The sequence below is a fragment of the Dermacentor variabilis genome, chromosome 3 (genome assembly GCF_050947875.1).
Source record: "Dermacentor variabilis isolate Ectoservices chromosome 3, ASM5094787v1, whole genome shotgun sequence".
In the NCBI taxonomy this organism is placed as follows: Eukaryota; Metazoa; Arthropoda; class Arachnida; order Ixodida; family Ixodidae; genus Dermacentor; species Dermacentor variabilis.
In genome coordinates, this window is record NC_134570.1 from 168427168 (window position 1) to 168443362 (window position 16195).

Below are 16195 nucleotides of genomic sequence, written 5' to 3' on the forward strand. Positions count from 1 at the left end.
TTAAGCGTTATGACGGTGCTATAAGCTCCTCGATGCGTATCGTTATCATTTGCAAGGGTAGTTTTTCACTCCTGCAAGGAGACAATAGACTGGCTTATTTTCCGGAAATGGGACGTTTAAATGATTGGTAGAGCGCGTGGTATCAGCGGTATTGTCACCGCTTCAGGCGTTTCGCGGAATCATTCTTGTTCAGCTGCTCTTGGCTGCTTACTTGATTTTCCTATTGCACTATGTTCAGTCGTTACCCCTCTGCATCGAAGCCATACAAAAGCGTTCTGCTCGATTGGTTTTATCCGACTATTGCCATTCTGCAAGTGTCACATGAATGAAATAATTTCTTCATTTGTCTGCTCTTTTACTTCAGCGTAAATCTGCTCGACTCGGTTTTTTTCGATAAAATATACCATTCCAAGCCTATTCTACGTAACTCGCTCTTCGCATCTCACACTTATATATTTCATGACAAGACCTTCGGTTCGATGTTGGCGTGCATTATCGTCGTCCTAATATGCACTTTCATTATTTTGTATCGCCCACAAGTACGGATCGGAACCATCTTCGCGCCCACTTGGCTTCCGTCAATGATGACAATAATTTTGAGCCATAGCTTTCCACTTGATGTAATTGCACCATGTTACCAACTCGTCTTTGTAATGTTGTTCACCCTGATAGTAAATAGCTCAAATCAAATGAAATGTGTAGCATTTTCACCTGTAGTTTGGCACCGCTTATCTTTAACGTTCTCTTATCTCTACACAGTATTATTTAGTGTATGAAATGCATCAAGAAGTACTGAAAATTGCGCTTGGCACATACTGCGTTAATTCAATGGAACGAACAGCACACGAGAAGACACATAGCACTATTATAAGCACAGACTACCAATTGCGCTTAAATTGCTTTCTGCGTTTCCACGTGTGGTCTCCTTTTTTTTGGTACTAGCAAAGGAATTCCCCACCTAATCGTAAACATACAGCCCCTCAATGTGTTTTTTCTCACTACTGATGAGCTGCATTAGGTGGCGAACGTAACAATGAAGAAGGAAAACTTATGCCTGTGGATCAGTTGACTATTGGAATAGTTTCCCTCCTGCAACTTTGTTTTCTACAGAAAAGGGTACTGTTGTAACGATTGCGACATGAACACTTATACAACCTTTAGAACCAGCTGTGTACTAAGCAGGCTTTGTCGGCGAGAACTTTCTGCGCAGGACTAGCTTCTTTGTACATGGAGTGCTAAGAGTAGAAGGCAACTTCTTTTACAAACTTAAGTAGTTACTGGAAATCAAATGTTCGTTTAGGATGGCTCTCTTACTGCTAGCAACAACCTTTGATTGATTTCAGTAAATTATGGTTCCTTTTTACTTCATCTCCTAAACATCACATCCATGCATGTACAACACTCCTCCTATGATGTTTGTGTCTCCGCAAAAATGATCTGTTATGTGGGTTGCAAAGATCTGACCTGCAGGCACATCTTACACCCTTACGAATGCTTGCAACACTCTAATCAGTAGAAAGTCATGTTCACAACAATAATTCATTTTCACGTCTCCTTGTCGTCGCCAAACCTCCCCAGTTTTAAACGATACGTGTATGGTGTACCAGGACTGCAGACCACCAATCATGCTTATTAAAATGTTTTGCACTGCCAGGTCAAAGCGTGCCCAGCATCTTTTGTTCACTGTTGAAATTGGTCACGCTGCCGTAATTAGAAACGCGCTGCGCACCCACAGGCTTCCTTCTCGTGCTTTCCAGGCTATAGCACTTCTTCGCTGTCCGTTGACAACCTACATTCGCTGCGTCTAAATACGACAAACGTTTCGATGGCGCATTCACAATCCACGGCAGTCCAGCATTTCTGCTCTCTTTGAAGGTCTTGGAAAAGTGGCACTTTTCTTCCCCTGGGCAGAAGCAGGGAGTCAGAGATGAGTGGTGACACTCTTTGATATATGACACGTTGCATATATCCTTTGGGTTGGGCGTCTTTGTTTCCTCATTAGGCGACGCAGGCGGAGAAGGCCTTTCGTGTCGCTCTCGGTACGATATAAACAACCACAGAAGGAAGAGAACGACCTGCATTCCTCCTAGCATTCTGTAGAGGTCGTTGTAAGATCCGAGTGTGTCCCGGAAGTAACCTGCGGTCAGGATGAAACAGGAAATACGAGGGCGTTATTTAATTTCTGCTTTTTATTTAAGAAACACCAGCGAGTTCATGGCAATTCTGCGAATATAAGACTAACATCGACTACAATACGTTCATTCGAGCATACCACTAAAATTTGTGTTCCTTTCTGGGTTCTAGGAGATGGGGCCAAAGGAAGGTACTGAGGTCGCATTTGAATAAAGGCGCATGTACCATCACGATTAACAGTAACTATTACTTTCTCTGACACAGTTCTTGCTCACATTAGACAAATGGCGGGTGACGCAATGGTACCCACCGTTCAAGTACAACCGAAGCTTGTATTTTACATGCAACAACCACTAAGAAGTTAAACTACGCACACTAAAAAATGGAAATGTGTGAAAACACTGATGGTGAAGCGCGTAAAGACGCGTCATTCCAGCACTGGAAAATTTGTACCCTTACTCCACAGTCCAAGCCACCTTGCATTCAAGGAGTTGTGTTTTAAATATTGTTTCTTGAATAGTTTACCTATCTATAGCGCCTTTAGTGTTTTTCACCCTATATGAAAGGTGATGAAGGCGAGAAATTTAAGCAATGCCTCCCCTGCGTCTTCTCTGGACCGAAATAAAGTTACTTCACTCACTCACTCACTTACTCAATGCCTTTAATATTAAACCTTGACCATCCAAGCAGCCAAGCAACTAATTTGCAACGTGTACAGGCTACAGTCTCATGATAGGGAAGATGCAGGCCAATCTTTGACCACCGGCCATGACAGTTCTAATTTAGTTTCTCGTTTTCATTAAGCCGTTCAGTCTGTGCAACCTATATGTTTCCATTGTGAATAACCTGTCGTGCAATTATGTCCTCTTATTTTTTAATTTATTTGACTTAACGAGTTCCCGGCCAGTCACCCAGAGTGGGTACCTGTCAATATTTCCAAGAGGGCATCTAGATCTACACATACACGCTATCTCGTGGGATTTGTTTACATCGACTGCCTGCTGTGCGGCATTGACAAGCTCGTCTTTGCGAAAAAGCAGTGGTACAGAACAAAATAAAGGTACATCCACATGAAATATACCAAACATTCTGGCTTGTATCGCTGTTTCACCGGTGGAGATAGGTTCTTTCTTACTTCCCGGTATTTATGGAGGTCAATGCCTTTGAGTGGCACTCTACTCTTTTTCACAAATAACGAATATTTACTAAATGTGAGTCACAAGCTGACCATGTATAGAAATAGTACCAAGAGCAAAAAAAGAAAACCTCTAGCACAATGCATTCCTTATGTCTGTCCATGTAATGAAAATTTTCTTAGTTTTGGAGGACGCCGCTTTTAAACACAAAACATGGTATACACACTGTGTACGTCACTTTATTTGGAGATAACGACGTGCCCACGGTTTCGCGTAGTTCTCTGTTTGTTCCGCAGCTATGTGGATTTTCCGAAGGGGTACCATTCCCAAATGAAACAAAACGTTTCCTGAAGCCTATTTTGTATGTGTTTGATGGCTGCAATCGCCTCTTTCCGATTCGTGAGTAGTTCAAAGAACCCTTTTGCAGTTTTCTGCGAAGAGGAGCTGCACTTGCTACCGCCGTAAAATCTCCTGCCAACGATTTCCACGCGTTTATATCGTCAAAAATCAGGTTAGTGAACTAAAAACACATGTGGCGCACAATGTTTAGAGAAACCATGCCAGAATGTGTAGGCGCTACTCAACGAGTATGTAGAAAGAAACACACACTGAGATAGCGCTACATTCAACTAGAGATTTTATTTTCGCGTGCATTGTTAAATTTATACCGAACGAGCGGAAACAAACGAGACAAAAAGAACATTCAGTGGTGCTTGTCGTTGAACTGTACACGTGTCTAAGGCATTACCAAAACATACACTGCAATAGATAGAGCGAGAAACCGAGGAATCGTATGTCTTTTTCACAGAGCGACACTGATGGCATGCTCACGCACCTTTCTTCAAAATTTGCAATTTTAAGGGTCTCCACCATCTCTCACGTCATCCTGCTATAAGCCCGCTAGAAAACAGAATACTTTCAATCGTGCGTGTACAGGGGACAATTTCGGCGATGAATACCCGAATGGCCCGAGATTTCTCTAGTGACGCTCTATTTGTGTTCTTTCAGTCTCTTATTGATAAATCTGCTAGCCTGACCGCACTTGTCTTCCGCACGAAGACAGAATGGTGTAGACGACGTTATGAGTGCAGGTTACAAATCGTTTGCGATGTTGAGTAGAACATGCGTTCGTTTTGTTATATTCTTATTTAACCTGCTTACATAGCTTCTTTAGACGCTCAGGGGCAGAGAAAACTCCGTCCACCCCACGCTTCGCCACTATTGTTCAGACAATATGTGAAATACAATGAATGCATGGTACCACAGTGACTTTCCTAGCTCTAGCAGTGCTACTGGTTCCCTTCGATTCGTTTTAATACTTTCTGCTGAAGCCCTCCGAGACCTAGGTGAGCCTACGCATCGGGTAACCAGAATCTGACAGGCGTGTGACCTGATGTCTGAAGCTGCTTTCCACTTTGTGGTCACATGGCTTAATGAGAGAATGATTAGTACAACATGATACTACTGCGCGTTTGACAACAACTTTTTTCAGTAATTCTCTCATAGAGCACAAATCGGATTACCAAAATTTGCCAGGCGCTTGGCCTGGTCTCTGAAATTGGTTTCCACTTTGAAGTCACATGACTTCATGGGAGAATTACTGAAACAAGGTGTTGTGAAACGCTCAATGGTTTTTCACCTTCAACAAATGCCCACATGTTGTCGTTGCAGACACTCACACATAGACGCACACATGAGTGTACCATCTTGCTGCATAAGATTATGCACAAATCATCTGGCATTCAGGCACCCTTCTCTTTTGTATCTTGGAACGCACGTTCAGCCAGACAGAGTCATCCGCTAAACATCGTATCTTTTAGGCCACATACTGACTGTTCTAAGTTTTCTTTTTTTCCGCTTACATCTGAAATCTGGAACAGTTTGGATGGTTTGCTTCACGTATTGCCATTTCAAGAGATTGTTGAGCAATTGTCTAATCATATCGCATGCAGATGATTTGTTCCTTTTCTAGTGTAACTTCTTGTGTCTGTACTCTAATCTGTACCCACTCCTGCTATGTCTCGAAATAGAGACAGCAGTATTTGTAAAAAATAAAATAAATAATGTTTCACTTTCGCGCGGAAGAACGCATTTTTGGTCAAACGGGCAGATCCATAAATCAGAGACTAAAGGAGCGTCACTATAACGTCACTAGAGTAATCTCCGGCCATTTGGGCTTTTATTGCCGAGATTGCCCCAGCAAACTCATGTGTGATGGTACTATTTTATATAGTGCTCATCGCTCGATGACAAGATAGATTGTGGAGCCCTATAATATTGCAAAATTTGAAGAAATGTGCGTGAGCAAGCCATCAGACTGGCTACCTGAAAAATGGATACGATTCCTTGGTTTATCGCTGTCTCTATTGCAGTGTATGTTTTAATCACGCCTCAGAGACGCGTATGATTGCTCGACAAGCACCACTGAATGTTCTTTCTTCTCTGTTTTGTTTCTACTCATTCCGTATGTATTTATTGTGCATGCAAAATGCGAAAATAAAATCTATACTTGAAGGTAGCACTGTCTCTGTGTGTCTGTTTCGTTCTACGTTCTCATTCAGTCGTACATAGAGATTATATCGTGCATTCGAACCAGCTAGCCCACCAACGTGTTTTACCCAAGTTTAGAGAAACGCCACTGTCGTCGGGGACAGAATAGATAATCATGAAATTTAACAGTACGGAAACGATGCAGGGCGTTTGGCTTGAATTTCGCGCTACATAAGCCGCTACATTATTATATATGGCGGTATGATTTCTAATAATTTTAGGAGCACGCAGCTTCTACGGCAATGTACACCTCCGCCGTAGATACAGGTTAAATGAAAGAGGTCTTCAAAAACCCCAGGAATGGCTAGGAACGTCACGCCTTAAAAATGAAGACTTAAAGTCAGGTGGCACAAGTGCTTTCAAAACCATTTCCGAAATGTAATCTCTTTGTTATATACAGGGCTAAAAGACTGCTAACTCACAAAGAGGTCGCATACAGCACCCTAAAATGCATTGTCAGCTCGCATGAATCTTATAAAAACATCCCCAAGAGAGATCACAAAAAAACAGACAACGGGAGGTGAGCTAGCTTACATAGCTTCTCTAAGTACGTAGTGCTTCAAATGAGATTACCGAAAAAGTCCTCACAGCAAGCGTAACACGAATTATAACGCAGAAATGAATACAAACTTCATAGACCCACTCGCAAATATGTTATTCCATTCCAGAAATCGCGGGAGACCGGCTGGCCCTTCGCCTCTGTAATACTCTAAATCTTCTGACCATAAGCTTAGGATCATTTTGAGGATAAAAGGCGGGTGGTCTAATGTCATTTGTGTACATATCAGCTTGCGTGTTCAGTATCGTGCGCCGGGCATCCTAGTAAAGGATTATGTTTTCGTTTACCTTCGGGTCGCGGAGCCGTTTGTATTTGAGCAGATCGCGATCGCGGGAAATTTGAAAGGGCCGGTTACGCGCTCAGCCATGTTGCAGTGAGGCATTCTTCGTCGGCCTATAGTTCTGAGCGACCATGACGAAATAAAGGTCACCGTGATTCCTCAATATATTTTACGTGTTCATCCGCGTAGCCAAAGAGAGACAGAGAGAGAGAGTATGTATAAAAAGGCAGGGAGGTTAACCTGAGGTAGTTCCAATTGGCTACCCTGCACGGGGTAAAGGAGTAGGGAGGTAAAAAGAGAAGGCGGAGGGAGAGAGATACGCTGACGAGCGAGAACAAGCCTCGTACGCTGTAGAGCGGTAGGGGACGACGTTGTTAAATTCTATCGTGAAGGCCCTTAGGACGCAGGAATCTTAGTAACCTGAATAAGGCTTCGAGCTCGGATGTCGCGTGGTCGAAAATCCATAGCGGACTGTCAGAGCGGATTATTTTATGCGAGAGAGGTTTTGTAAACGGAGTACCAAGTCTCTGAAGTGTGGCTTGCTAACTTGGCTACTTTCTATCACAGGGAAATGGTACTGTTAACAATGATGAAGATTGGCTACTGCTAACAAAATTGTCATGTTTCTTTTTAAGAGAGTGAGCGTATACTCTTGCATATTGGGCTACTTGCGTAATTCGCGATATCTGAATCAATTACCTACCGGTCGAACAATTCCTTCAGAAACAGCCTCACCCATGCAGGTCCTCCTCATCACCATCATCATTATGAGCAGCAGCAGCAGCCTATTTTTATCTCCACTACAGGACAAAGAGCTCTCCCTGCGTTCTCGAATTCCCCCTGCCGTGGGCTAGCTTATTCCATCTTGCGCGTACAAATTCCCTAATTTCATAACCACACCTAATTTTCTGCGGTCCGAAACAGTGCTTCCCTTTCCTTGGGACCCACTTTGCGACTTCAGTGGTTATCTGCGCTACGCGTTACATGGCCTGCCCAGCTCTATTCTTCTGTCTAATCGTTAGCTACATATTGTCTCTCTGAGGCCCACCGCTCGCTTTCTATCTCTAAACGTCACGCCTCGCATTTTTCTTTCCATCACTCTTTGCATGGCCTTCAACTTGTCCCTGAGATTCTGCAAGTTTCTAACCTTTATGTCAGCACTGGTAGACAGCAGCGGTTGTAGACTTTTCTTTCCAACGGCAGTGGTAAGGTTCCATGCAGGATTTGGCAATGGCTGCCGTATGCACTCGAACTTTCTTTAATTTGTAAATTTTATTTAGAGTCCCCTGTGAGTAATGCACCCAGATATATGTACACCCAGATATTGACTGTCAATCATAAATTGTTGCTCCCTTGCCAGCTATGGAGTATTATCTTTGAGTACTGCCTATAATCTTGAGCCCTACTTTTATACTTTCTCGGTTAAGGTCCTGTGGTATAAAGTTCGAAACAGGGATAAGGTGCCTCAGAAAGGCTGGCCAACGTTTCGATAGGAGGACCTATCTTCGTCAAAGGCGGCCTCGTCATCCTCCGCGTGTTAGTTTTAAAGGGTTAGTGTAGTGACGTCACGAGCGGGTGTTGTCGCTGGCGGCTGGATTTAAAGACAGACTACCAGAGGAAACAAGCGCTGTCGTCCGACGTCTGTGAGCTTCGTTCCCAAGACGAGGGGACAAGAGCGTGAAAGTGGGCACGCGGGGAAAAGAGAAAGCTAACAAAACAGAAAAAAAAGGAAAAAAGGAAAAAAGAAAAGAAAGGGGGGAAGCCAGGGCGGCAGCAAGACAGAAAAAATGGGAAGAGAAAAAGAACAAGAAAAAGAAAAACAAAATTTTAGGAAATACGGGGTTAGGGAGCGTGTTGGGGATGCGAGAGGTTAGGAAGCATTCAGGGGGAGTCGTTGGCGGCACGTTCTTGGGGCATTAGAAGGGCCGGTCAGGCGGTCAGTGCGCGAGTAACACAAAAAAAAACACGCACACACACAGAAAAGAAAAACATGAATTGAAAGAGTGACTTGAGTAGCATAGCAGCGATACGTCGAGTAATTTTGAAATAGTTAAGATGGCGACGAGGAGTCTACGGTGCAATGTATGGGGTGACTGAAAGGCAGAGTCATGGTCTTTCAAGGGGCAATGCCCCAGTCGTTCAACGTAGGTGTCGTTACGGCGGCATCCAGAGATGGCGATACTCTAGGTTGAGGCGCCGAAAAGGGCATATTGACTTCGGAATGTGTTGATGAGGGGGTTTCAAAAAATAGATTTAAAGAAAAGGAAGGGAAAAGAGAAGGGGAGGGGGGACCGAAGCCAGAATAACAAACAGGAGGGTGACGCGCGTAGAAGCGGGTGGGGGCAAGTGTACATGGCAGAAGGGGGTCGTACAGTTGGTATAGGCGTAAAAACCTGAAAGAGTACATTAAATTGAGTAGGAGGCGGGAAAAAAAATTTCGAAATGGAAGAGTAGGTGAGGTTAAGAATTAAGATTAGCTGGTGGCCTAATGTGTTTTGTGCCTTGGTTGATGATGTGAGAATTTCAGATTTATGTTACCAGTTGTGTTTAATTCAGTTATGCTTAATTTGGCACGCGGCAACTTAGAATCTTTAAAAGCGGTAACATAAATCTGAAATTCTCACATCATTAACCAAGACACAAAATACATTAGGCCACCAGCTAACCTCAATTCTTAACTACACGTACTCTTCCATTTGGAAATTTTTTTTCCTGCCTCCTACTCAATTTAATGTACTCTTTCAGGTTTTTACGTCTATACTAACTGTACGACCCCCTTCTGCCATGTACACTTGCCCCCACCCGCTTCTACGCGCGTCACCCTCCTGTTTGTTATTCCGGCTTCGGTCCCCCCTCCCCTGCTCTTTTCCCTTCCCTTCTTTAATCTATTTTTTGAAACCCCCTCATCAATACACTCCGAAGTCAATATGCCCTTTTCGGCGCCTCAACCCAGAGTATCGCCATCTCTGGATGCCGCCGTAACGACACCTACGTTGAGCGACTGGGGCATTGCCCCTTGAAAGACCATGACGCTGGCTTTCAGTCACCCCATACATTGCACCGCAGACTCCTCGTCGCCATCTTCTCTATTTAAAAATTTCTCGACGTATTGCTGCTATGCTACTCAAGTCACTGTTTCAATTCATGTTTTTCTTTTCTGTGTGTGTGCGTGTTTTTTGTTGCCTTTTGTATTACTCGCACACTGACCTCCTGACCGGCCCTTCTAATGCCACAAAAACATGCCGCCAACGACTCCCCCTGAATGCTTCCTAACCTCTCGCATCCTCGACACGCTCCCTAGCCCCCGTCTTTCTCAAAATTTTGTTTTTCTCTTTCTTGTTCTTTTTCTCTTCCCCTTTTTTCTGTCTTGGTGCCGCCCTGGCTTCCCCCATTTCTTTTCTTTTTCCCTTTTTTCCTTTTTTCTGTTTTGTTTCATTTCTCTTCTCCCCGCGCCCCCATGTTCACGCTCTTGTCCCCTCGTCTTGGGAACGAAGCTCACAGACGTCGGACGACAGCGCTTGTTTCCTCTAGTAGTCTGCCTCTTTAAAACCAGGCGCCAGCGACAACACCCACTCGTGATGTCACTACACTAACCCTTTAAAAATAACACGCCGAGGATGTAGAGGCCGCCTTTGAAGAAGATAGGTCCTCCTATCGAAACGTTGGCCAGCCTTTCTGAGGCACCTTATCCCTGTTTACGAACTTTATACCACAGTGTGCTGTTCCATCTGTCAGCCCCTTTCTTGTTTTCGGTTAAGGTCCTCAATCATTTCTCGCAATTCACCACTATTGTTGCTGAACAGGGCAATTTCATTTACAAACCGAAGGCTTATGAGATATTTGCCATTAATTCGTACTTCTACGCCTACCCAGTCTAAATAATTAAATACTTCTAAGCATGCAGTGAATAGCATTGAAAAGATTCTGTCTCCTTCCTAGATCCCTTTCTTGACATGCAATTTATACTTTTCTTGTGGAGAACCAATGCAGCTTTGGAATCTTTACAGAAATTTTCCGAATTAATCTCTTATGCTGTCCTGTACTTCTTCGTTACGCAATGACTCCATCACTGCTGGTAGGTCTACTGAATGAAATACATTTTCTTATTCTTAGAAAGCTATGTAGATAGGTTTATTATAATCCTCAGAACACTGAATTATCTGATTGATGACGTGGATGTGATCCATTGCACAATACCCCTTCATAAAGTAGCCTTTTCTGCTGGCCGATTGAAGCCATGTTTCCCTAATTCTATTCGAAATTATCTTGGCGAACTGCAATAAGAATAATCGGTCTATAAATATTCATTTTTTAAGGCCTCTCTTCCTTTGGATGCGTATAACACTAGCATTCTTCTGGCTATCTGGTACACTTAAATTCGTGAGGCATTACGTATGAAGGGTTGGAAGCTTTGAAAATCTAGTATATCCTCCATATTCAATTAAATCTGCTGCTATTTCGTCTTTTCCTGCCGCTTTTCCCAAGCACATGTCTAGCAAGCTCCTCTAACCTCATCGCCAGTGATAGAAGCAGCATCTGTATCCTGTTCCTCACTACTTTCTTTGAAGGTTACGCACCTGTTCTGCGTACCGTACAAGTCAGGATAGAATACGTGTGCTGATTTTACTATATCATCTAAACAGCTGATGACATTACCATGCTTATCTTTCACGGCATACATCTTTCCCGGTTCTATACTAAGTTTTCTTCTAAATGATTTCTTGCTGTGGCAATGCTTCCTAAATCTTCCCGATGTTATTCTTTTGGAATATCGCTTACTTTCTCCTTGTTTATAAGCTTTGAAAGTGGAGTGAATTCTATCTGACCTCGTGAGTTATACGTTTTCATGCTTTCTCGTTTCTTTATGACGTTTTTTTTTACTAAGGCTCAATTTATCTACTGGTTGCATTGGTGCCTTACCTCGCACTTCAGTTGCTGCTTCTGTACTCAGCAAAGTTATGGTTTCATTCACTACCTCTAGGTTATCTTCATCTCCTTGCTCTGAAGTTGCATATTTGTTTTTGAGTGCCAGTCTGAATTCATCTGCTTTCAACCTTAGTGCTTCTAGGCTAGCCTCTTCTCAACTAATTTTGCTCGTTCTCTCTTCAAACTAAAAGCAATCTTAGACCCCACTGAAGGATGGTTACCGCCCTTTACCTAACCTAACACTTGCACATCCTGCACAATGATCTGTGGGGATCGAGGTGCCTTCCCACTCCTTGTCCCCCTGCTGGCACGTTTTGCTTAGCTCGATTCTGGGACGCATCGCTCTAGCGGCAACATAGCAGACACGACTAGGATGCCGGAACTACTTTTCCGGGCAAACCGTGCTTCTCCTGCCCGCAGTCGAGTAAACGCGCGAGCAAGGGCCATAGGGACGTGCCCTCATTGGCCTCCCGAGTGGCGGCCCAGGCCTCTCTTCCGCTGCGTGCTTCATCGCCGCAGCAGATGCTCAGAGGTCCGAAACGAGGAGGTCAATAAACGTGTGTCTATTCGCGATCTGACACGTGAACTTTTTCTGTGCGGTGTCGGAGAGCAGACAAACCTTAACGTAGCATCTTTGTACGTTGCGGAGTGGAGGAACGTAGTGTCCTTCTCTAAGCGTCGCTTGTAGGGAGAGCCTTGTGCAAACCCATCTCCACAGCTCGGATCGGCAGAGAGTATGCAATCTGTCGCATTTCTTATTTCTCCATCAGGGCTTTTCCAGGTCCACTTCATGCTACACCGCTTCAAAGGGAATGTTTTCTTTATTCGAATCTATTTCTTTCTGGAATATCTACCAAGATCACACCTCTACTGTTCCTAAAATAGATGTCATAGTTCGCAATTGTTTGCTCTCCAGCCTACTCTTTTTGCATTTTTGCATTGAATTGCCCATGATTACAGTATACTGAGTTTGCACCTTTCTCATTCCTAATTGAACATCTTCATAAAAGTATTCTACACCTCCATCATCCTGGCTTGAGGTTGGAGCGTAGGCGTGTTATACATTTAATTTATATATCCGATATAGCTTTATGACGACGACGACGACTATCACCTCAGTAGTGCTGTATGATTGATCAAGGTTGCACGTAATGCCCTTATGAAATAGAAATGCTACCCCGTATTCTTTTTCATCTGGAATACCTCTGTAACAGAGAACGTGGCTGTGAGTACTGCATAAGTCTCAGTACTGCTTCTGAGCTCACTAAGCTTAATACTGTTCCTGGCAATGCTTCATAATTCTTCAATGAATACTGCTTCAAAGTTGCACCTGACAACGGCAAAAAAATGCTCAGAGCCAGTGGTGCTGTATGAATCCAGATGCAAGCAAATTACGAAGGCCCACTAAGCTTCAACAAATACACTCCCTCACCAGAACAGGAACTCACTTCCCGGGTGCAGTATTCGGTCACTACATCTCTCATAACTCAATTAACCCGTGAGCCCCAGTGCTTCGCGGCTGCGGAGCACCTGACCAAGGCGGCGGTCAGACCTGCGACGCAGCAGAGGGTGCTAAGATTATCCCGATCCTGACCGACGATCACTGGATACTCAACCCGGCAACTCTTAAGACCCTAACCCTCTCGAGTGAACCTAGCTTGGCAGACCCACGTAAGGTTCGTCGAATAGCGAGAAAATGAAAGTCTGAAGAAATTATTTTCTTTGGCGCAAGCAATCTAGTGTTCTCCTAAAGTCTGTGTTCGTGAATCTTTGTGTTACAATAAACCGGAGCATTATACGGATGCCTCGAAATGCGTCGCTAACCACTGGCCCGTGCTGGTGATAACGAGCACATAGCGTCACTCGCACGACGGAGAAAGCGCCGGAAAGAAAAAATAATTGGAATGCCATTTTGGGACCGGCCTGGCTTTAGATCGTCAGTATTTGCAATCGACTTTCTTGAGTGCACTATTTAAGTGCGCACTTGAAGTGAAATATTTACTCTTATAAGCTTCAATACCACCAATAAGGGAAGCAGTATTGCGTCTGACGGAGCTTCGTCCTGTTCTTTTATATAAAAATATTTTCACCTTGAGCCAAGAACATCACTATTCTAAGACGCTAGAAGAATCCTTTCAGTCGCTGAGAAAGACCGGTCAATCGTTTATGTTAAACGCTTTCTGATATACTGTCTTTCATTTTCTACTTTGATATTACTGATCCTTACCTATTAGCAGGGGTTTGATCAGCAGTAAAGGTACGACGAGGATTCCAGCGACGCCGTATCCAACGGGAAGGTTCTCCATACCAATGTAATCGGCCATGAGGACGCCATGCATTGTCATGCCGCATCCGTTAAAACACGCAGCAAGAAGGGTGGCCACCACCAAAAAAGCATATGAGTTAGCCTCCGGTAGAATGGCGACGGAGGCGGCAGTAAGAGCTGCGTTGCACCCAACAAGCGTGCTTCGCCGAATGACGTTGCGATCAGCGAGCAGTGGAAGGCCGATGCGTCCTATGGCGTCAGTTATGGACAGATATGAGAGCAGCGGTACCGCCAGGTGCTTCGGTACGCCTTTGTCAACGGCGAAGTCCACTATAGTCGTCAAGAAAATGTCCTCGTTGTAGCACATTACTGTCCACGTGACGAGAATGACGTAGAACATGGGTAGGCGTAGCACTTGAGTCGCGCTCTCGAGGACGCCAGGTTTTCGCTCGGTGCTCAACGAACTTGTGCGGGAACGGTGCTCTGATTGAACAATATCCTTGATGTTCAGGTTGACGTCACGTTTCTTTGCTAACGCTTCTTGCCTGGCGTCATACTGTGGCGCAGTAGTTGTGGGTGAGTCAGAGCGTAGGAGAAAGCTGATGGGAACCAAGTGCAAGAGCAGGGCGCCGAATATGAGTAAGCAGCCATCGAATCCGTAGGAGTTCTCGAGAAAAAAGAGCACTTGAGGAATGACGAGGGACGAAAGTATCGATCCCATGAACATGATCCCGTGGGCCGTGCCTCGGTACTTGACGAAGCGCATGCTGAGGAAGACCTGCAGCATCATGCTCACGGTTCCGGCCCCGGCTCCTGCGCAAGATATGAAAATAGGGCGTATAAGATTATACGCAGAGGCATATGCGAAGCCGCACAGTAACGCATGTACAGAAGCTTACAATTGGTGGCTGTGTGATTTCTATTTGAATTGAATTGAATTGAGATATTTTACGTGCCAGAACCACGATTTGATTACAAGGCACGCCGTAGTGGTGGACGTCGTATAAATTTTGACCACCTGGGAATCTTTACCGTGCCCCCAATGCACAGGACACTGGCGTTTTTCCATTCCGCCCCCATTGAGCTGCAGCCGCGACGGCCGGGATTTCATCCCGCTACGTCGTACTTAGCAGAGCGCCACCATAGCCACTAAGCTACCACAGCGGGCAACCTGATTTCCACTTACTCGTCACCATACTTCCTATTTCCATCGAGGCCTCACGTGCGGAAACTCAGGGATTTATTAGAGATGTCATCCAACAAAAATACTTGAAGGAGTGAGACAGAAACAGCGCTCGTAACAAAACGCACGGCCAGTTGCAACAGTCTAGAGTAAAGCCGTCAGATAGCGGGAAAATCTAGACGATAAATATTAACGTCACACAAATGAATATCCCTAACATATTTTGCTAGAGGTACAAATACTGATTGTCGCTACTGATTCACTCTGATGGTTTGTTTTTTCTGCATGAGCTGTCGCACATTTCAGATAACCAAGTCTATCAATATTTCAAAAAGAACAAACATTTGAAAGTATTACGTTTTGTTAATGCCATCCCATTTTATGGACAATTTCTTTCTATTGAATTCGGACATTTCAAATTCCAGTATTTACGCATGACATTATACCTACGCCATGGGCACGACAGAACCAGCGGCAACGTGACCCTAACCGTGTCACTACTCTTCATTGCGAAGTGGTTCTTGCATGGCATCACCGCGCCATTTTCTCCTGATGCACGAGACTGTCTTTCGGCGATGCTGCGTAGCACGGTTTACATGAACGTCAGCACAGGCAGAAGAGTGCCATTATCATTCATCACAGCGCTACCAGCGTTTTTTTTTTTTTGCTGAACAGCCTTGCGTCACCTCACCACAAATTGGCCACGACAAGACGCGCCTCAGCAGTTCCCATTTTGTGGGCATGACATAATCAGTGGCAACAAAGTCGTACCCGTGCCTCAGCTCTTGACTGTGCAGGTTATTACAGATACCAGTTAATGTCGTAGTGATGGCCGCTTTTTCATGCTTCCGCCGTGCCCCGAAAAGCTTCTTGATCTTGTATAACGGTCCTACTTGCGTGAAAGCTGCTTCCGTGCGGAGATACAAACAGGAAAACAAGTCTGGCACAAAAGAAAATATTTGAGAAGCTTCCCGAGGGTCAGTGTGCTATTCACAAACAAATTTTTGCATTTAAAAGAGAATGTTTGAATAATGAGTAACTAATATGCGACAGTTTACTGTACGTCCATGTGATGCAGAGCACGCAAATCAAGTGCCTCAAGCCTATCCAACAGGTTATGCAGTTTCAAAGAAGTAAGTAGACAGAGATTCGTACATACAAA

At 44.4% G+C, this 16195-nt stretch overlaps 1 protein-coding gene across 1 annotated transcript in view; it reads right to left on the reverse strand.

Annotated features, from left to right (window-relative positions):
• Window positions 1-1538: 1538 nt before the first annotated feature.
• Window positions 1539-16195, reverse strand: part of LOC142576508 (monocarboxylate transporter 12-B-like) — a 70898-nt gene continuing 56241 nt past the window's right edge. Inside the window, exons 5-6 of the mRNA XM_075686661.1 lie at window positions 13812-14663; window positions 1539-2137 (exon numbers count right to left, since the gene is read on the reverse strand). Of these exons, the coding sequence (XP_075542776.1) occupies window positions 1656-2137; window positions 13812-14663 (1334 nt within the window). The 3' untranslated portion in view covers window positions 1539-1655. The remainder of the gene's footprint in view (window positions 2138-13811; window positions 14664-16195) is intronic.